The sequence below is a fragment of the Oculina patagonica genome, chromosome 7 (assembly GCF_052425735.1).
Source record: "Oculina patagonica isolate OP01 chromosome 7, crgOcupat, whole genome shotgun sequence".
NCBI lineage: Eukaryota > Metazoa > Cnidaria > Anthozoa > Scleractinia > Oculinidae > Oculina > Oculina patagonica.
Genome location: NC_135764.1, coordinates 15,847,808 through 15,869,316, shown reverse-complemented (window position 1 = coordinate 15,869,316; position 21,509 = coordinate 15,847,808). Strand labels below are relative to the sequence as shown.

Below are 21,509 nucleotides of genomic sequence, written 5' to 3'. Positions count from 1 at the left end.
GCGGCTTTTTGTTGATTGAATAGTAGTGTCGCGTTACAAGATATATAGGTACACGTGGCATGCCGCTGCCCAAAAGGCGTGAGGACTCTGGAACTTAATTGATAACGGTGGGCTCGATTATCAGCCGCTGTTTGCGAAGTGAGCCCGCGTAAAGACCGGTCTCGAGGAAGCGGCGGAAATTGAGCCTATCTGGGGTCGGTTAGGTTCAAAACTCTTGTCTCTCTCTCTTTTATATTATTAATCACAGGGCAGAGGCCTGCAGCAGGTATGTAGTTTTTCGATGTATGCATTGTTTTACTCATTCCATTCATTGACTCATTTATCTGCTAAATGATTGTTGTATGTTGTATTTAAATTTCAGTTCAACGGACAAATCTTAGATTCTGAGAGACGTGCTTTTTATCCACTGGTATCTAAGGTGAAAGTACCATAGCGCGTGTGTAAAAAAATAACATGGAAGATCAGGAGGTAACTCAGCAATTGTAATACTTCGTATTTTATACTTCTTTAACATGTAAACAGTCCTTGCATACTTGTAATTATGATCGCAGGATTAAACAATCTATTCAAAAAGAAACCTACTACTTTTTTATAATTCTTGCATCGCTACATCACAAAAAAGAAAGCATCACATCAAACTATGTTTAATGAGTCGTGATAAATGTTCCATTTGCTAGCTAGATAGTCAGATTTTTTTGGCCGCTTCGCTATCATTGATTCAAGCCGCATTCGATTTTTATGGCCCATTGAGCAACGGGTCAATGAATATTCAAAGTGACGCGATATAATTCCACCCGGATTCCACGGGGTTAGTCTTCCTTTGTTTTCTTTTGTTTAGTTAGTGAATAAACCCACTGCAGTGGAACCTTGTTAATCTGACCGTGAACGAGCCTCTGAAATGTCTGGCTCACTAAAGTTAAACCCGGTATATGAACCTTTTTCGGAAAGCTCAGTACTAAATTGCAAAACACTTGTTCCTGTCCAACACTGAACATCATCATCAAATCTCCACGGTCATTATTAAAAGACGTGATCAGGCTAAGCGAGAAATCATTTCCTTCCAGACTCTTATAATCTCTACGTCATTAGACTCAATAAAATATATGTCTTGAACAACTTAAGCAACATTCAATGATTCCTCGCATTAGGTATGATATTTACTATTTTCAGAGTCTCAGAAAGCTAGTGTCACGGCGCACAAAAGCCTCTCATGACCGGTTCCCGTTTTGAGCATGCACGAAAACTAAAAAAATTGTGAAAGCCAACTATTAATTTTTTTGAAAACTGTACTGTTCGACTCCTAACTGGTGAAATTTGTATTCCGGATTTCAAGGTTCCCTTGTCGGACATTAATTCGCTGCCAAAGAAAAAAAGAAGAGCTCTTGGCCTGTCCTACCTCATAAACGAGAACCCACCATGGTACATCTGCTTTTTGCTGGGTTTCCAGGTAAACTAGTTAAAAATTCTATAAAGCCTCTGCAGAGGAATTATTTGATACCAGTAAGCGTTTTGTATCTATCAGAAAATAATATGAATAAGGTTTATTCTCAACCACAAAGAAATACCGAACGTAAAACAGTCTCAACTAGTCCAATCTTCTGTAGGCCTTTTTTTATAGGATCGTTGATTGAGTTAGGTAATTTCACAATAAGCGGCTCATAGCGTTTGTCGTAAGTCCTTACAAACATATTTTATTTTAGCATTACCTGACCATGTTGGGAGCAACACTGGCCATTCCATTTATTATCAGTGGTCCTATGTGTTTTGAGAAAAACACCCTTGCCATAAGTGAAGTACTGAGTACCATTTTCTTTGTGTCTGGTCTTGTAACTTTGCTACAGTCTACGTTTGGAGTCAGGTAGGTATTTCTTACAACATTTTTTTCTTTAAAATATTTGAAGCGAAAAAATGGTCAGTTTGTTGTATCTTAAACCATGCCAAATGTCCATGAAACCAGTGCATACTTTATTGACTTGTTTGCTGCCGAATCTCGTGTAAAAAAAGGCATGCACCAAACCACAATGAGCGCCAAAAGTGTTGAGACAGTCGGCACTTTTTGAGTACCTTGGACAAATTTTACCCCTCACCCCTTCAATATAACCCCCTCCCCCCGAAACAATGTTGTATTTGCTATCTGCAAGAGTTGCCTCGTTTGAGTACAACATTGAGAAGGGGGAGGGGGAGTGGTTCAGAAGCGGCAGCAGATTAAAGGTGAAAAAACGGGAATTTTAAATTAGTATCAATTTCGTCCAACTGTCTCAAGGACTTTTGACGCCCATTGCAGGTGTAACTTTTTAACGATATCTATGCTGTCTACCTTGGGCCCATAATAGTCCACTTGTAATAGTGTAATATTTAGAGTTGTTATTTTGAAGAGTGGTTCTTATGTGGTCTACTTTATATGCAACCGCATTCTCCACCGATATAACGGTGGTTTTAAGGGATTTCCAAAATGAAGTAATATCTACTTCTTGCTAAAATGTTAATATATCGTATACCAGTAACGTTTTATGCTTGCAGGCTCCCAATCGTTCAAGGAGGAACATTTTCTTTTCTTACTCCGACATTTGCCATCTTGTCTCTGCCACAGTGGACATGTCCTACACTCAGTACAGGTTGGTTCATCTCCTTTGTTATAGCTTGTGACAGAAACCCATACGTGTAACTTCCTATGATTCGCATTGTACAAAGCGTTTGCACATTCGTTTACACTTAGTGTCATATTTGGAAAATCACGAGAAACATTCAACCAATCAAAATTACTACAGTTTGGATTAAATTCACAGCGCGCGCTAGCTCGCGCTCAATGGCGTAATCTTGTTTTTGAACAAGCTTGGTTGAATCAAGTTAAATTTGGTTAAATTCTCCTGTTTCATCTTCATGAACTAGTCTGGAGAACTTCGGACTTCAATTTACGACGTTTAGGTCGAAATTCAAGCAACTTACCGCAAAACCAAAAATTATGTTGCGTTTATCATTACGTGTATAAAGCATTCGCGTACAAATTCTACGTGTTTCCAAATATGGTACTTAGCAAAATAAATATTCAAGCGCTGTGCGCGCGCGTTACACGTTTCAACCCTCTGCTTGTGAATAATGCATCATTTTAGCAAAATAATCTAAGCGTTTGCTGTCCCATATGCAGAAAAACGCTCAAAGAAAGTCACGCCAGTTAAGAAATTCATAACGTAACAAGCTAATAATTGTGTGGCGTTACTAGTTACTAACGCACTACACTTTTCGCTTCAAAGAAAATGGTAACTCGACTGAAAGCTCGGCTTTCAACGACGATGACATTTGGAAGCCTCGTATGAGAGAGGTAAGATCAACTAAAGTTACTGTACCAAAGCGTGTTTTAAAAAGTCAAACGTTTAATTTCCATTACATCTTGCCACCACTTCGGAAACCGAAGTGGCTAATATTATGAAATCAGTGTAAATCGTTGTTCATAACACTTTACTCATTTATTAGATCCAAGGTGCCATTATGATCTCGTCGTTGTTTCAAATCGTCATCGGTTTCACTGGCCTCATTGGATTTCTTCTTCGCTTCATTGGACCACTGACCATAGCACCTACGATCACTTTGGTGGGAGTGGCACTCTTTAGAGTAGCTGCAGATCACGCGGGTAAATACGACTAATTATCACCTGAACTCACCTTGTAAGAAACTTATTATTTCCTGTAAAACTTCGTTGTATCTCGTTCATATTTAATTAAATTTAATTATTTTTTACAGGGAATCATTGGGGAATTTCAATGACGTAAGTTTGCTTTTTATGCTAAAGTTCATTTTAGATCATTAGATTGCCCAATGTAGCTACTTACAGTTAACTGGAAAATATCTGCCTTTCTGAATCCAACTGGTAGCTGCCTAACTTGCCCTTGCTAAACGAATAAAAGAGTCAGCGAAAGGTCTCTAAACTTTGCAATGTCGTAGCAGGCTTATTCTAACCCATTTTCCTGAAGAGGAAGCCTTTTCATTTAGGAACGGCCTGGTCGTCACTTCACTTTACAGTGTGAACCAGAAAACCGTGACCACTTTCTGCAGAAAACCATCAAATGATAGCTCAAACTGCAAGAAATATAAACAAACGGACCAAGATGGAGCCAGCAGTTTATTTTCCGTGAATAATTTGTCACCTTTTTTTCTCTACTTCCTTGTTTGAAGAAAACTGAAAGTGTTCTCTCTGTAAATCAGTTGTTCCTCGTATCCTTACAGTTTAGAAAATTTAGATATACTCCGACAATTATCTTACCTCAAAATTAAATTGTGCCTTAGTTATTTTGAATGTCATTTTCGATTGTTTTGTGTGTGTTTCAGTACTATCGTGTTCATGGCTCTGTTTTCACAATACCTTACCAATGTCAAGATTCCACTTCCTGGATATAGCAAAAAGCGGGGCGGTTGCTATGTTGGCCACTACCCGTTATTCAGATTGTTTCCAGTAAGTATTGAACACTAATCAGCTTAAGCTGGACTGCATTTGGGAACATTCTTGACTTTGGGGGCAGCGTTAACTAGTAATTAGAGCGTTGAAATTGAATTCCGGTGGTTCTGAGTTCAAGGTCTTCACCCCGACTACTAGTTGGTGTTTCTCGGGAGTCCCGAATCGCCTCCTCGGCCATGCTTGTGTAAAAATAGCCAACCGGTCTGCCTCCTGCCAGTTAGTATTCTTAGCAACGCATGTTATGTTAATTTGCAATATATGTTTCGGTGTTTGTTTGTTTTGTGAAAGCCTCCACTAAGGAATGGTCAGTAAAAATTATTGATACTATTGACCTAGGAGTGCAAACTTTTTATCCAAAATTTTATTTTTTTTTATTTTCTTACGTACATACCCTGGGGGCGCCGAAAAAAAATTTTTTTTTTTTTTTTTTTCCTTGGAAAAAAAAAAAAAAAAAAAAAAAATTTTATATAAAAAAAAAAATACCCTCAAAAAAATTTTTTAATAAAAATTTATTTTTTTTTTTTTTTTTTTTCCTCCCCCCCCTTTTTTTAAAAAACAAAAAAAAAAAAAATAGCCCAGGGCCCTATCCCCCCACCCCCAGGCGCCCAAAAAAAAAAATCCCGAAGGGGCCCGCCCAAAGCGGAAAATTTTTCCCCGGCCCGAGGGTGTCCGCTTATGAGAGCTTCGACTGTAGTACATTGCTCCTTACCCCAACTAATTAGCAAATTACTTTGTTTTGTAACATTTTAGAGAAAAGTGATGAAAATGGTGGGGAATTTTCGGCTTGCACGAATTTATTTTCACGCCCATTGTTTGTGTAGGAATTTCTTTGCTGGTGAAACCCTCTGCTCAATGTTTTTTTTTAAAATGTTGCTTTGTTGATCATTTGCTAAATATCTTTAAATATATATTTAAGAAACAAAATTGTTGGTATTCATAGGCTAAGACCATTTGTGATCGTCGTATTTTTTTAAAAAATATTACCAATGGCTGAAATCAAATGCCATGTATTGTTATTTTATACCTTTTCTTCACCCTGTACTCTGGTACACTATACACTAGGCCCGCAAAACGCAGGCTTATAGTTTTCACTACAGATGGCAATAATAGAACTTTTACAAAAACATTGTCCTTGAGAACTGCTACTATATCAACATTTCAAAATTCTATAAGGTTCTTCAACTCGTTTTGAATTTTCTGTTTACACAGGTTATTCTAGCAATCGCAGTATCGTGGATTATTTGTGCCATCATCACTTCAGCAGGAGGATTCCCTTCCGATCCCAGCATTCCTCAGTACATGGCGAGAACTGACGCCAGGATTGATGTGTTACAAAGAGCCAAATGGTTCAGATTTCCGTATCCAGGTCGGTAACAGTGATCCACATCAATCGGATGACCCTACATAATTATGTACTTTTTAGATGCCTTTTTATTCTAGTTTAACTGTTTCCATACATCTAACGTCATCTCAAAAATAAAATGCTTTCCTGCAAAACTCTAGCTAATGTCGAATGGTTATGTCGTTAAAAATTTTCTTTTTTCAACAAAAATGTGACAATTCATTTGTTGCAATTCTTCATTCCAGTTCGCATCGCAATACACCCTCCGACGCAGGCATCGTTACTTGAAATTTTTGAATGTGAAATCTATGGTTCGGTTGAAAAGATGCGCTGGAAAAAAAACGTACTTTGCTCTTCATTAATTACCAGTTTACCATCAGGTGAGACACTGTTTTTACCAGTGTTACGTGTTGGTCACTTTCCAGGTCAGTGGGGAATGCCTACTGTCAGTGCCGCAGGGGTGTTTGGGATGCTTGCTGGGGTGCTGGCCTCCATAATTGAGTCCGTGGGAGATTACTACGCCTGCGCAAGACTTGCAGGAGCACCTCCACCGCCAAAACACGCCCTCAATCGTGGAATAGGAATAGAAGGAATTGGATGTCTTTTGGCGGGAGCTTTTGGTAGCGGAAATGGAACAACCTCGTACAGTGAAAACATTGGAGCCATCGGGATCACTAAGGTAAACACCATTTATTTTAAACTTTATATTTCTCATTTGGACCTAGTCATTTGTCGTAGCTCTTCTGAGTCTCAGTCGTCGTGTAGCTTTGTCACTGACTGATTGACATCTTTTAAATATTTCTAAAAATATGGCCTTTGGGAGTGCCACTTTAGAAACAGTTCACACGTTTTCTTCCATCAAGCAATTAACTGTTACTGCTGTTGTCAAGATAATATTGTCTTGTAAATTTGTTTAACAAGGGTACACACTGTAAGCCCTGTAACAGGGGCTTGGCTCTTCCTACTTTTTATTAAATTTAACAAATGCTGTCTTTTCTCTCTACGTTTCTAGCTTTCCTAAACCGTTAAAACCACTGATTTCCTTTGAAAGGGTCCATAAGATCAATGTTAAAGCCGTTAGATATCGATCGACCGAATCTTATTAAACCCTGGATGTTCGAAGACTTTCCCAGCTGCTCCCAGAGTAAACGTTTAACATCAGACTTATGTCTTGTTAGGTTGGAAGTCTTCGGGTGATCCAATTTGGTGCCCTTTTTATGATGGTTATTGGGGTTGTTGGTAAGATAGGCGCGGTATTCGTCAGCATTCCAGATCCCATTGTTGGCGGAGTTTACATGGTCATGTTTGGCATGATCGCCGCTGTTGGAATCTCAAATCTGCAGTTTGCTGACATGAATTCCTCCAGAAACTTGTTCATCGTTGGATTTTCCATCGTGTTTGGCTTGGCTCTTCCACATTACATGGACAATCATCCCAACGCAATTGAGACAGGTATGGTTGCTATGTCAGAAAATTAAAATAAAATGGATAAATTCATTTCTGGACCAAATTAACTGTATCAAGCTTTAGTCCTCCCTTCTTAATTCCCTACGGCTTCTTTGTCAAAAATTATACTTTGCTGTATAGTCTGTTAATCCAGGTTATATGCTCGAGCTCGAGAATGTTATGATTCATGGATTGTTTTATGATTTAATATACATGGTCTTTGTTCTAAGTCAAAAGAGACTGACATAACAGAAAAATGGCTTAAAGCTTTCTCGAAGAAAGAAACAGAAAGCCATAATAATGTATAAAACCATGAATGGACTTACCCCAGATTACCTACAAAACCTTTTCTCTCAGCGTCACTCTGTTTATAACTTGAGAGACTCTGAGGGAAAGCTGACACTACCCAAACCAAATACCAACTATTTAAAACGAAGCTTTTCTTACAGTGGCGCTATGCTCTGGAATAACCTGCCCAAATGTCTTAAAGATGCTGCATCAGTTAATAATGTTAAGAAAATTATCAAGAAGGTAGCTGACGTATCGGATTCCCACACGGCAATCATGTAAAGCGGTCTTAGTTTTTTTTTTTTAATACTTGAGCTTATTGTAACTGATGGTTTCCCGTGTTTAAATAATTTTTTTACATTACATTACATTACATTGTAAAGCTGAATGTACCATAACTTTCAACAGGTGTGTCAGAAATCGACCAGATACTCACAGTCCTGTTGAAAACAAGCATGGCAGTAGGGTGCATAGTTGCGTTCATTCTGGACAACACCATCCCTGGCACCATTGAGGAACGCGGGCTCAAGGCTTGGAGGCAACATCTGTCGGATGAAAGTGATGATCATTTTGAAACAGCTTCTATTGAAGTCTATGATCTGCCGTTTGGTCTCAATCGCATCAGTAATTACAAAGTGGCCAAGTATATGCCTTTCCTGCCGTACAACACTGATAATCTCACGACAACAGCCAATTTGCGACTGAACGTTAGTTCTCAGCTGTAAAATAACAACCAGTATAGACTGATAGGAGATGTTTCTTGTTATGCGGCTGAGTTGTGCTAAAATAACCTAGCGAGAGGAGTTTCTAAGTGAGTCAAATATTGTTTTAGATCCTTTTCTGTCCGTGCGCCGACACTTAAGAACGGCCTACACGACCATCTGAGACTGGTAGTAGATTCAAATACTTTTAAGCGGGATCTATTAACTTATTTATTTTGAAAGTGTTTTTTAAATCTTTTTTTTTCTTATTAAGTTTTAAAATTGAAAAGCGCCTTAGAACTTTTGTTCACTAATCAGACCGGGCTTTTTTGGAGCTTCTCAGACCGGGGGGGAGGCTTATAAGATGTATTGTATGTCCGAAACTCTTTCTTTTGGTATAGGTCACGTGGGGTGGTGACGTCACATCACGTGACAATTACATCATAATGTCAAAACAGCCGCCATCTTGGATCCGCCATCTTGGATTTCAAAATTTTTTCAAAATGCCAGAAAACCACTCAAAATCACTGCAAAGTACTCAAAATAAATAAAAATGTGCTTTAAACCCGTAAAAATGTACAAATAATTCCATTTAAGTTGACTTTTATTAACAGAAACACGCAAAATTACAAATTTGGAAAAACATGCTGTCAAAACGCCGTTGCCATGGTAAGGTCACGTTCCTGACACATCATCCAACTCAGAAAGTTTGGAAGCGTTTGGTTAAATCTTAAAAAAGTTATAAAAGTTCAAAGTCAGCGCGGGCCTCAAAAGCCCCCCCGGTCTGAATACGGTTAAGTTTTATTTCTCATCATCATCATCATCATCATCATCATCATCATCATCATCATCGTCTTCGTCATCGTCATTATTTTGCCAATTAATGTAACTGGGAGTTGTGAAAACAGTACAGTGTTCTGACTGTTTTGGTTTATGGCACAGATCAGTGGAAGCAAATTAAATAGAATTCACATTCACATAGGTCACAGATTCAGAATTCCTTGTCCATGTGAACACGTGCTGCAGAGCCGGAAAATGGTTTGGACTCGGCAGTTGTTTAATTTGAAGTGTGAACGGTCCTAAAATAGGACACACAAAGCCAGTTTGATAATTATAGGTGAATACAGTTTGACACGTCGTTCTTGTACTTCAATGGTTGTTTCGATGTTATCATTATCAGTAGTAACTCTATCATTGTCCTAGGTTTTTTTATATTATTATTTATAATTGTAGAATTGCGATTTTTCAAACCTCCAAGGGAAGTGAAAATTGGTTTGAAAATCGGGTCTCGTTTCGCTCGTTTCGGCCGTTTCGGTTGTTTCGGTGGTTTCGCTCGTTTCGGTCGTTTCGTTTCGGTGGTTTCGTTTCGTTGTTTCGGGTTTTAGTACATGCCGCAATTAAGTACATGGAGAGATCGACGTTTGAATCAATTTAGTTCGACAGATGTAATTTGGGTCGACCCAAGAGTTAAGTTCGACATGGCCAGTCGGTCAGATCGACTGTGGAGCGACTGCGGAGCGACTCCGATTCAAACGTCGAACTTTTCATGTACCGAACCTAATGCATAAATTACGCTAATGCATTTGTACATATAAGAAGGTTTGTGATTGGCGAGTGAGCTGTCATGAAAGCGGTCATGCATAACATTTGGCGCCACGAAACGCTCTGGATCGCTAAATAATCAAGATTGCGCGCTTTCCAACGTTCAAACTCTGTATTATCGGATTGCATTCGCATCCAGTTTCGACTTTTGCTTTTAAATATATCTTCTTAATAAAAGGAAACTAAAACAAGACTAGAAGCTAAAGGTAGCAGTTAAATTTACCGAATTGATCGATACTGACCGAATTTAACTGAAACCTGGTGACTGTACTGGCAAACTGAAAACTACTGTTTTCGTTTCATTTCAAACCACAAAGCGATTCCAATAATTCGTTGCATTAAGTGTGCAACTGGAAAAGTCATTGTTTTCCTCTGTTCGCAGAATGAGTTCGGCACATGAACAGTTCGACGTTTGAATCAACCGGCCGAACTTCATTATTTGGGTCGACCCAAATAGGAATTAAGTTCGGGTCATGAAAAGTTCGACGTTTGAACCGGGCCGCAGATAACAAAGAGGTTTCAAATCTGTTCGCTTCAAAAAACAAAAATTCCCGAACTAGAGATTGAAATACGAAAGAAACTTAAATTGAACTTTGTTTAGAATTTAATTTCATTTAAGATGAAGGCAAGAAATGCATTACAAAGCTTCAAAATTTCCAAAGCTTCGAAAATTTCAAAGTCATACAAATTTGCATGCGTAATTTTAAGTTAGGTCTGGCTATGAAAACAACACGGAAACGGATTTGGTGTCGTGAATTTTATTGATCAGAAGAGAGCTATTTAGAGTTTTTTTTCGTTTCTCGAATTTATAAAAAAATGCCCTATACTTTACTTTTTTACTGGATTGTCTTGCTTTTTTGCTCGGACAACCGGGCCTTGAATTTTCCTAAAAGCTCTCAACAAAACAGTTTAACGTGACATTTGAGACGTCACGCATTGCGCGTGATGAACTATTCTCGGAACGGTGGTAGTAAAATAAAATATACTTGTTCCATCTTTGGCCACAAAGATGGAACCTCAAATTTGTTGGATACTTACGTGTTGAGTGGATTTAACTGCAGTGTGGAAAGTTTGAAATGATTTGTTTTGGAAATCTTTGTAAAAGTTTGCTTTTTGTCTCGTAATTTATCATTTTCCGAGTTCAGTAGGTCACAGCAACTTTGATAAGGATCTTTAGGACTTTAAAACAGCTAAAACAGCAGAAACCTTTCCAAAACAGCGGCATCGAACAACAATGGCTTGAAACTCTAAAAAAGCATGGATTTTACAAGATTTCTCACTAAATCTTCACTACATTGGTATTATTTTAGAACTTTTACCTCATTTAGCCTTCAAAAAATCGCATTTCAGTTATTTCAGAAACATTCCAGATTTTCAAAGAAAACGTCCAATGTTTATTGATCGGAACAAAATCATGGCCAAACATTTACAATTATCCTTCCTTCTTCTCTCCCGTTGTACTCGTTGGCATTTCTACCGATAGGTACCACTTATTTATTTAGTGTTTTTATCGGCGTCAGAACTAATTGCTAAGTGAATATGTAAACGCAGATCCAAACTGTAAACGTGAAAAATTCGCCGTCGTGGTTCACGTTTTCCAGACTAGGCAAAATTTGGTCGTTTCATACTGTTGTTTTAAAGAGGACGACTGCTCATTAAACATTTCGTTTGGCGACGTTCTCGTTGCAGTCCCCGTCGTGGTTTTGTAAGGTCCCTACTAAGGGAATGAAGAAACCACTCGTTTTAGGCTAGTTTTTACAATTGCATCGTCATGTTGCACTTTCTTTGTTGTTCATAGATTTTTGTTGTTTTTCTTTTCAGGAGAGCTTTGATATGACAAGCTCTGCGAAATTCTGCCAAGTTTGTAAACATTTAATTCAGTATTTCAATTAGAAATAAACCACGACACGAATTCGCTGATTGTCTGATTTTGAGGGAGATATTCCTTATCCCTAAACTTACCAAAGCGCATTATCCCTATTATTATTATTACTATTATTATTATTATTATTATTATTATTATTATTATTATTATTTTATCATTATTTTATTATTATTATTATTTTATTATTATTATTGTTATAATAAAGATGAGATGTTCAACATGACACGAGCATCTTTATTATTTACTTGTAGTAAATAATAAAGATGGTAAATTTCAAGCTTGGTAATAATAATAGGGAGGCCATGGATTCGATTCCCGTCGGGACTCAGAATTTTTCTTTGCTCCATGCTCGTGTCATGTTAAACATCTCATCTTTATTATTTATTACCGAGCTTGAAATTTACCATCTTTATTATTTACTACAAACTTGATGATTTCGACATTGCTGATCCTAGCAGTATGCAGGACGCGTGTCACATATCAACCTAGTAAATGGCCTAGCTCACAACGAGTCTCTCGTAGCTCAGTTTGTTAGAGCGCCCAACCGGTATCTGGGAGGCCATGGATTCGATTCCCGTCAAGGACTCAGAATTTTTCTTTGTCCCATGCTCGTGTCATGTTGAACATCTCATCTTTACTATTCATTACCGAGCTTGAAATTTACCATCTTTATTATTTACTAAGTTGTTATAGCTTATCCCTAACACACTTTTGTGAGTTATATACCTTATCCCTAAAACCCCTAACAGGGTCTCATTCTTTTTAGTAAATTAAATGCCGGTAAAATATTTTAAAAATTATTAGCTTTCGACAGCCAGACTGCTGTCTTCGACGGATAAAAATGAAGTGATAAAATGGACCTAAAAATTTGAATATGACTAGCGAACCGCATAAATTAAAAAGTTAAAAGTATGTGTAAAAGAATGTTAAAAGGAATGCTAAAAGGGTATAAATTACTGTTTGTTTAAAAGAATGTTATATTGTCCTGGCAGAGGGCACGAATTGTTGTCGGCCTCGACCGTTTTTGCCGTGTGCCACGATTCAAGTGTCTTTCTAATGCGATTGTTGCCCTTGTCAGTTATCTCCGCGTTTTCAAAGTCGATGGCGTGATCAAGAGTCCAGGCATGTTTTGCTACATTGGAGCGTTTAGCGCATTGTTTAGTATTCCTGATATGTTCTTTTCGTCGTGTACTAAACGATCTTTTTGTCTCGCCGATGTAACTCCAGGGACAAGACGCACAAGGGATTTTGTAAACAACATTGCACTGGTCGTCGACCCGAGGTCGAAACTTGGGAACAGGAAACTCTTGTTGTAGTGTCTTGATTGGTTTGTTGGTTACTCGGATATCGTGACTTTTGAGAATTCTTGTAAGAGGTTCGGTAATGCCTTTGATGTAAGGAAGGACCGCGAAACTCTGGCTATTCATTGGATCAGCCCAACTGAGTATGGCTGCTCAATCTTGTTAGCCAATCGTGGTTATTCTGGGCAGCCATGCACTTTACTTTATTTCTTTTATTATTGTATTGTTAATTTAATTGAATGTAAAGGGTGCAAATAAAGTTGTTGTTGTTGTTGAAAAACATCCCAACCAGTTCTTCAGGTGAAGGTGTTGGAGGGTTCGAAGATTTCTTTCTGATGATATCAGCTGTGACTTTTGGTGGGTAGCCATTAGATTGTAACGTGACGCTAATGCGATCAATTTTACCGGCTTTTCCAGATTCCGAGTTTGGTAGTTTTAGAGCTCTATGCAAAAGTGTCGCTGCAGTGCTGATTTTGTGCTCTCTGTCATGATGTGAGCGAAAGTCAAAGTATCTGTCCGTGTGTGTGGGCTTCCGATAGACATCAATGTTGAGCTTATTATTGTCGCGAGAAATAAGAGTGTCGAGGAATGACAACTGGCCATTAGATTCGTGCTCAATGGTGAAGGAAATATGCGGGTCGATAGAGTTCAGAGAATCATGGAAGGAAGCAACAGCATTCTTCTTGATGACACAAAAACTGTCGTCAACGTAGCGTTTCCAGATTTTGGGTGGAACAGGGGTTGAATTGATTGCTGTTTCTTCAATTTCCTCCATACATAAGTTGGCTGCTTTATCACGGGAAAAGTTTCAGTCCCTAACTCACTAAACTTTTCCCGTGATATAGCTGACATCAACATCCAAGATGACGAAACTATGGTCTCCTTTGACGTGGTTTCGTTATTCACCGCTATTCCTGTGGAAAAAAGCTTGCAACTACATCAGAAAGAAATTAGAAGATGATTCTTCTCTTCATTCCAGGAGCAGTCTAGACATTGATGACATAATTTGTTTATTACACTTTGTGCTGTCCAACAATTATTTCATTTACAACGACAACATCTACAAACAAATCCACGGCTGTGCCATGAGTAGTCCTGTGAGCCCCGTAGTAGCCAACTTATGTATGGAGGAAATTGAAGAAACAGCAATCAATTCAACCCCTGTTCCACCCAAAATCTGGAAACGCTACGTTGACGACAGTTTTTGTGTCATCAAGAAGAATGCTGTTGCTTCCTCCTATGATTCTCTGAACTCTATCGACCCGCATATTTCCTTCACGTGCACCATTGAGCACGAATCTAATGGCCAGTTGTCATTCCTCGACACTCTTATTTCTCGCGACAATAATAAGCTCAACATTGATGTCTATCGGAAGCCCACGCACACGGACAGATACCTTGACTTTCGCTCACATCATGACAGAGAGCACAAAATCAGCACTGCAGCGACACTTTTGCATAGAGCTCTAAAACTACCAAACTCGGAATCTGGAAAAGCCGGTAAAATTGATCGCATTAGCGTCACGTTACAATCTAATGGCTACCCACCAAAAGTCACAGCTGATATCATAAGAAAGAAATCTTCGAACCCTCCAACACTTTCACCTGGAGAACTTGTTGGGATGTTCCTCAACCACAACAATAACAACAACAACAACAACAACTTTATTTGCACCCTTTACATTCAATTAAATTAACAATACAATAATAAAAGAAATAAAGTAAAGTGCATGGCTGCCCAGAATAACCACGATTGGCTAACAAGATTGGGCAGCCATACTCAGTTGGGCTGATCCAACGAATAGCGAGAGTTTCGCGGTCCTTCCTTACATCAACGGCATTACCGAACCTCTTACAAGAATTCTCAAAAGTCACGATATCCGAGTAACCAACAAACCAATCAAAACACTACAACAAGAGTTCCCTGTTCCCAAGTTTCGACCTCGGGTCGACGACCAGTGCAATGTTGTTTACAAAATCCCTTGTGCGTTTTGTCCCTGGAGTTACATCGGCAAGACAAAAAGATCGTTTAGTACACGGCGAAAAGAACATATCAGGAATACTAAACAATGCGCTTAAGGCTTCAATGTAGCAAAACATGCCTGGACTCTTGATCACGCCATCGACTTTGAAAACGCGGAGATAATTGACAAGGGCAACAATCGCATTAGAAAGACACTTGAATCGTGGCACACGGCAAAAACGGTCGAGGCCGACAACAATTCGTGCCCTCTGCCAGGACAATAAAACATTCTTTTAAACAAACAGTAATTTATACCCTTTTTGCATTCCTTTTAACATTCTTTTACACATACTTTTAACTTTTTAATTTATGCGGTTCGCTAGTCATATTCAAATTTTTAGGTCCATTTTATCACTTCATTTTTATCCGTCGAAGACAGCAGTCTGGCTGTCGAAAGCTAATAATTTTTAAATTTTTTTTACCAGAAAACGCTTTTTATCTTCTTACAGTGAATCCTGGTATCGGATCTTCAATATTTTTATAAATTAAATGCCCTCTGAAATCATTATTATAATAATTAATAGCTATTCTTCGAGGACGCGCCGGATATGAGCTGATATATATAACCGACTCGGTCGTGTGAATGTTGTTTGATTTATATTAAATAGATTCAGCCAAGCTTAAAAGCGGAGCTCCCCGGTTATTTACTTCGCCTTTTTTGTAAATCCGAATTTATTGACCGAAAATAATATAGCACTTGCGCCAGCGATCCAATGGAAACCATTACTTGGTCAGCAGTAAACTTTAAAAAACATTCGACCTCATTCGGTCTAGAATGAGTTCTATATGTGACCCCCCAATATGGTCATGTGACACTGGTCAGCGGATACCTTGTTTTGAGAGCTGTCAATTGACCATGACATGGATGTCCAAAAAAGATGAAAGCTGACGTTAAACCTTAAACCTATTTCTGGAGTATGGCCGCCATGTTAGGGCGACGTCGTCGTCGCTAGGGCGCACGCGCCCGCGAACTATGCCGCTAGCCATGATGACCATGAAAAACCAAAAGCATGGGTCTGTTAATTTTCTATGGGTATGGGGCTCTGTTCTGCAGCCCTTCAGGCCGCTGGGAGCTCCGCTACTAGTATGTTTAGTTGAGCGGCTAAAAATGAATTAAACACACGCTCTTTTTCAGCCCGAACTTTGTCGCTTTTGTGGTTGACGGTATTGCTTTGTCTAAGATTTTCTGAATTTCTTGGGGCGAAACTTCCTTGAACCTCGAAATTATTTTTGCCCGCTTACGAGGAAAAAAAAATTTCGCCTCCACAATATATCCCAGTAGGAGGCTACCGCTGACCATGGCGGCGTAAGGAGCTTTGTGAACCCTTTGTGAAATTATTTTTGCCCGCTTACGAGGAAAAAAAAATTTCGCCTCCACAATATATCCCAGTAGGAGGCCACCGCTGACCATGGCGGCGTAAGGAGCTTTGTGAACCCGCTCGCGAAACAATCTCTTTTTATTTGCAAGATTGGATGGCAAACCAGTTTGTGAACTACTTCAGTAAAAGGAGAAACAGAACGCCAAACAGCTCTGCTAGTGAGAGTGAGTCACCCGATTCCAAAAGATCCAAAAACCTAGAGGAATATGTTGAAGAAAACGAAGATGGCGACGTGATCATCGACGCCCTGGAAATGACGGGAGAGATTGCAGGAACCCTCAAAGGAATTTTGGAAAAGCTGCAAAAGCTAGACACTATCGAAAGCAGTGTTAAAAGAATCGAAACTACGATGGAGAATCTTGAATTAAGAATAGCGAAGCTCGAAACCTTTGAGCAAACAGCTACGACAGACATCGAACATCTTAAAGAAAGCGTCACGCAAAATGAAAGCAAATGCATCGACCACCAGAAGTGCTGTGAGAAAAAGCTAAAGAAAATTAAAGAAGCTATCGCAGAATTGGACCACAAAGAACAAGAAATAAACAATAAACTGAAAGAGCTAACGTCCAAAGATCTGTACTTGGAAGCATATTCGAGGCGGGAAAATATCAAATTCAACTACATCCCCGAGACAGCTTCACCTTCAAACGGGGAGAATGGTGAAAATACTGAAGCAGTGCTCAGAGAGTTTCTGGAGAAAGAATTAGGATATGCTGATGGAAGCACGGTCGAAATCCAACGGGTTCACCGACTAGGGAAAAGAAGAAACGAAACCCCGCGTCCAATCTTAGCTAAATTCCTAAGATCTAAAGATGTGGAGAAGATTCTCTCGCTGGGTTCCCGCCTGAAGGGTACAAACTTCCAAATGTTCCGCGATCTGCCACAAGAACTCGTTGATAGGAGGAGAGCACAGATGGATAATTACAAGAACGCAAAAAGAAACGGAATTCCAGTATCCTTTAGTCGATCGAAACCCGATCAATTATATATTAGAGGAAAACTCTGCCCACCAGACCAGATTCTACGTTTTGACGGATAACTGTTTATTATGATTTAGTTTATTAGACACTACTGTTCGAACTGTGTTAGCCTCCAGTATATTCCATCATACTGCTTAAAAGCGAGTGGGGCAAAACAAAGCTTAAACCAAACGAACACTGTATTGTTCGCTAGCTACTTCTTTATTTATTTACTTTCGTGTTTGTTTTAGTTTCGCTTTTGGTGTTAGGTTTTCTTTAGTTGCTTGTTTTCTCTTGAGTTTTAAATATCACCCATTCAGGAAATATGACACAAATACCTTCGGAGCTAAAGACATATCTAACTTTAATATTACTTGTTTTATAGTTCAGCGATTTTCAAATCTATTTTTTTTTGGAAAATTTTTCTGTTCGATCCGATGTGCGCTGTACATGCAAGAAGAAATATGCAAATTTTAAATTCAAAATCTGCTGCATTGGGAATTATGACAACTCCGACACCTCTTTATGAATAGCCCTATTGATATCAAATGTCTGTCAGTGAACATAAGAGGTTTGAACAAATCACTTGAGCGTCGCACTGCCTTTAGGTGGCTTCATCGTCAGAATTGTTCTTTTGTTTTCCTGCAAGAAACCTATAGCTCAAAAGAATGTGAAAAGGTTTGGCAGGCGGAATGGGGCGGCGAGGTATTTTTTAGCCACGGCACAAATCACAGTAAGGGCACTATGATTCTTTTCAATCCTAAAATAAAATGCAATGTCAAAAAGAAAATTTGTGACAAAAACGGGAGATACATTATACTAGATATAGAATTCGCGGACACTCGAATCGTACTTGTCAATATCTACGCTCCGAACGACGTTAATCAACAAGTAGTCTTTCTCAAAGGGCTCCAAGGACACCTCGAAGAATTTTCTGAAGAAACAATGATAATAGGTGGCGACTTTAATTGCACATTGTCAGAAAAAGACAAAAAAGGTGGAAATCCAAGCAACCGAAAACATGCGGTAGTCGAAGAAATCAACAAACTATGCAACCTTTACGACCTAAATGACATTTGGCGTTCTCTAAACCCAGATGCAGAGGAATATACGTGGAGAAATAAATCATTTAAAATTCAATGCCGCCTTGACTTTTTCCTAATTTCTAAAAAACTAAATGATCTAACCGAAAATTGCAAAATTTTATACGCACCCGAAACAGATCATTCAGCAACACTGATACACGTTAAATCCGATGAGCTGAGACATAAGAAAGGCCCCGGTTTCTGGAAATTTAACCAATCGCTTCTTAAAGACGAAACCTATGTCTCCAGATTGCGTACAGAAATTCCCAACTTCAGAGAAAAATATAGCAACGTCGACGACTTAACCCTCAAATGGGATTTAATTAAGATGGAAATAAGAGGTTTTACGATTAAATACTCTAAAAATAAAGCAAAGAAAAGAAAATCTGCAGAAATTCACCTCCAAAACCAAATCAATGAACTCTACAAAAAGGCTGAAAAACAACCAAATAACAAGCAAGTTATTAACGAGATCTATCATATTAGAACCCGCTTAAAAAATATCATGCATCATAAGACAAATGGGACGATTCTTAGAAGCAAAGTCAGGTGGCATGAGCACGGGGAACGAAATACGAGATATTTCTATGGCTTAGAAAAACGAAATTATGAAAAAAAGACAACTACAAAATTGAAGCTTTCAGATGGCAGTTTCACCAACGACCAATCCAAAATTCTACAGGAACAAATGCACTTTTATAAAACCCTTTATACATCAAATAAGCAAAGATCTGCGACTTTAAGCGATCCTCTCTGCAGTTTCAACGAAAACATCATTCCATTAGAAAATGACGACATGTTATCGTGCGAAGGAAAAGTGACTCAAGCGGAATGCTTAAAAGCTTTAAACGAGTTCAAAAATGAAAAATCGCCAGGTACAGATGGGCTACAAGCAGAATTCTACAAACACTTCTGGAAAGAACTGCACACCGATATGTTACAATGTTTTGATTACGCCTACGATAGCGGTAAACTATCGATATCTCAAAGACGTGGAATTATAACTCTCATCCCGAAACCGAACAAAGACACTACTGTACTCGATAACCTTAGACCAATTTCGCTTCTTAATACTGATTATAAAATATTAACGAAAGTCATTGCAAAACGGCTAGAAAAAGTACTTCCAAAAATTATTAATCCCGATCAGACCGGCTACATTAAAAACCGGTACATTGGCGAAAATGTTCGTTTAATTTCCGACATCATGAACTACACAGAAGAAAATAACATTCCGGGAATCGCCCTATTTATAGACTTCAGAAAAGCCTTCGATACCATTGAAAGGGATTTTATTAACAACTGCCTTGAAAAATTCAATTTTGGGCCGAACATCAAAAACTGGGTTAAAATTTTGTACAACAATGTCTCCAGCTGTGTTCTTAACAATGGATTTGCATCGGAATTCTTTTTAGTAGAACGAGGTGTTAGACAAGGTTGTCCGTTGTCCGGACTTTTGTTCGTAATTGGCATAGAAATACTCGCAAGAGAAATTAAAATTGATACCGGCATAAAAGGCATTAATGTAGGTGAGAAAGAAATTAAAGTCTCTCTATACGCAGATGATACCACTGTTTTTGTTCGTGACCTGGATTCTGTTGACCACTTACTAACTCTACTTGATAAGTTCAAAAACCTCTCCGGTCTAGAAATTAACACAACAAAGTCTGAGGGAATGTGGCTTGGTCCATGGAAAAAGAAAACCGAAACTCCCTTTGGCTTTCGTTGGCCGCGGGAACCCGATAAAAGCTCTTGGTATCTTCTTTTCGTATGACACAAATAAAACCAACGAGTTAAACTTTGCAGAGAAAATCCGGAACTTAGAAAAGACGCTTAATAGTTGGAAGAGAAGAAATTTAACACTCTACGGAAAAATAAACATTGTGAAAACTTTCGGACTTTCAAAATTAATCTACAATGCATCTGTTCTTGTCATTCCGGAAAATTTTATCAAAGAAATCGAGAAATTGATTTTTGACTTTATTTGGGATGGAAAGCCCGCAAAGATAAAAAAATCAACTATCATTGGTGAAAAAAAACACGGCGGTCTTAAAATGACTGACTTTAACATCATGAATAAAGCTTTAAAGGTTGCTTGGATACCACGTTTGCAAACCAATACTGACGCGTCCTGGAAGATAATCCCTGAGATCGCATTAGAACATCATGGAGGCCTCTCTTTTCTGACACACTGCAATTATGATATCAACTCGCTGCAACTTAACCGCCTCCCAGGCTTCTATCACGAAGTCTTAAAACATTGGCAGAGCTCAAAACAAGCCTTTCAGAACAACACATCTCTACACAACGAAATAATTTGGAACAACCGCAACATAAAAATCGAGGGTAAAACAACTTTTTACAAAAATTGGTTCGAAAAAAATATTCTACGTATTAAAGACCTTCTCCAAAATGATGGTAGTTTCCTTTCTTTTGAACAATTCTCCGAAAAATTTCATCTTGAAACACCTTTTACTATATATTTTGGATTGATCAATTCCATTCCGAATGACTGGAAAGTAACAATTAAAAGAACTCCCCGGGAAACAACAGAAAATGGAAATCATAAAACAAACATAATTTCTACCAAAAACGTCTACTCCGCTATGTTAAAAAACGTATTTTTACCCCCAACCGCTGAAAGCAAAATTTTAAGGTACGGTTTTAACCGAGCAAACTTAAACAAAGTTTATGAATTACCCTTCCAGATAAAAAATGACATAAAGATATCAATGTTTCAATATAAGCTTATTCATAATATCCTTCCAACAAAAGTTAGCCTTTTTAAAGCCAAAATAACAGATAGTGATTTATGCCCTCAATGTCTCACTGACAGACACTCTTTAGATCACATGTTCTTACACTGCTCTTTAACTTTATCTTTTTGGAATTTATTTCAAAACTGGTGGTCCAGCAAAACTAAAGAAAAGATCACATTATCAAACAGTATGATTTTATATGGAATTCTTGACAAAAAGACGCACTCGTACTCTTTAAACTACACGCTTCTCATTGCAAAATATTCTATATTCTGTAAATGTTTACACG

At 38.4% G+C, this 21,509-nt stretch overlaps 1 protein-coding gene and 1 pseudogene across 1 annotated transcript; both read left to right on the top strand.

The window, feature by feature from the left end:
* Positions 1-275: 275 nt before the first annotated feature.
* LOC144659976 (solute carrier family 23 member 2-like) lies at positions 276-8,854 on the top strand. Its single transcript, XM_078520516.1, has 12 exons — positions 276-468; positions 1,334-1,447; positions 1,701-1,858; positions 2,521-2,615; positions 3,252-3,319; positions 3,472-3,628; positions 3,739-3,763; positions 4,324-4,447; positions 5,660-5,816; positions 6,218-6,471; positions 6,971-7,244; positions 7,935-8,854. Exons 1-12 carry the CDS (start codon positions 454-456, stop codon positions 8,249-8,251), a joined length of 1,758 nt encoding a protein of 585 aa, XP_078376642.1. The 5' UTR covers positions 276-453; the 3' UTR covers positions 8,252-8,854.
* A 5,035-nt stretch (positions 8,855-13,889) lies between these two features.
* On the top strand, positions 13,890-16,313 carry LOC144661157 (uncharacterized; annotated as a pseudogene).
* The last annotated feature ends 5,196 nt before the right edge of the window (positions 16,314-21,509 follow it).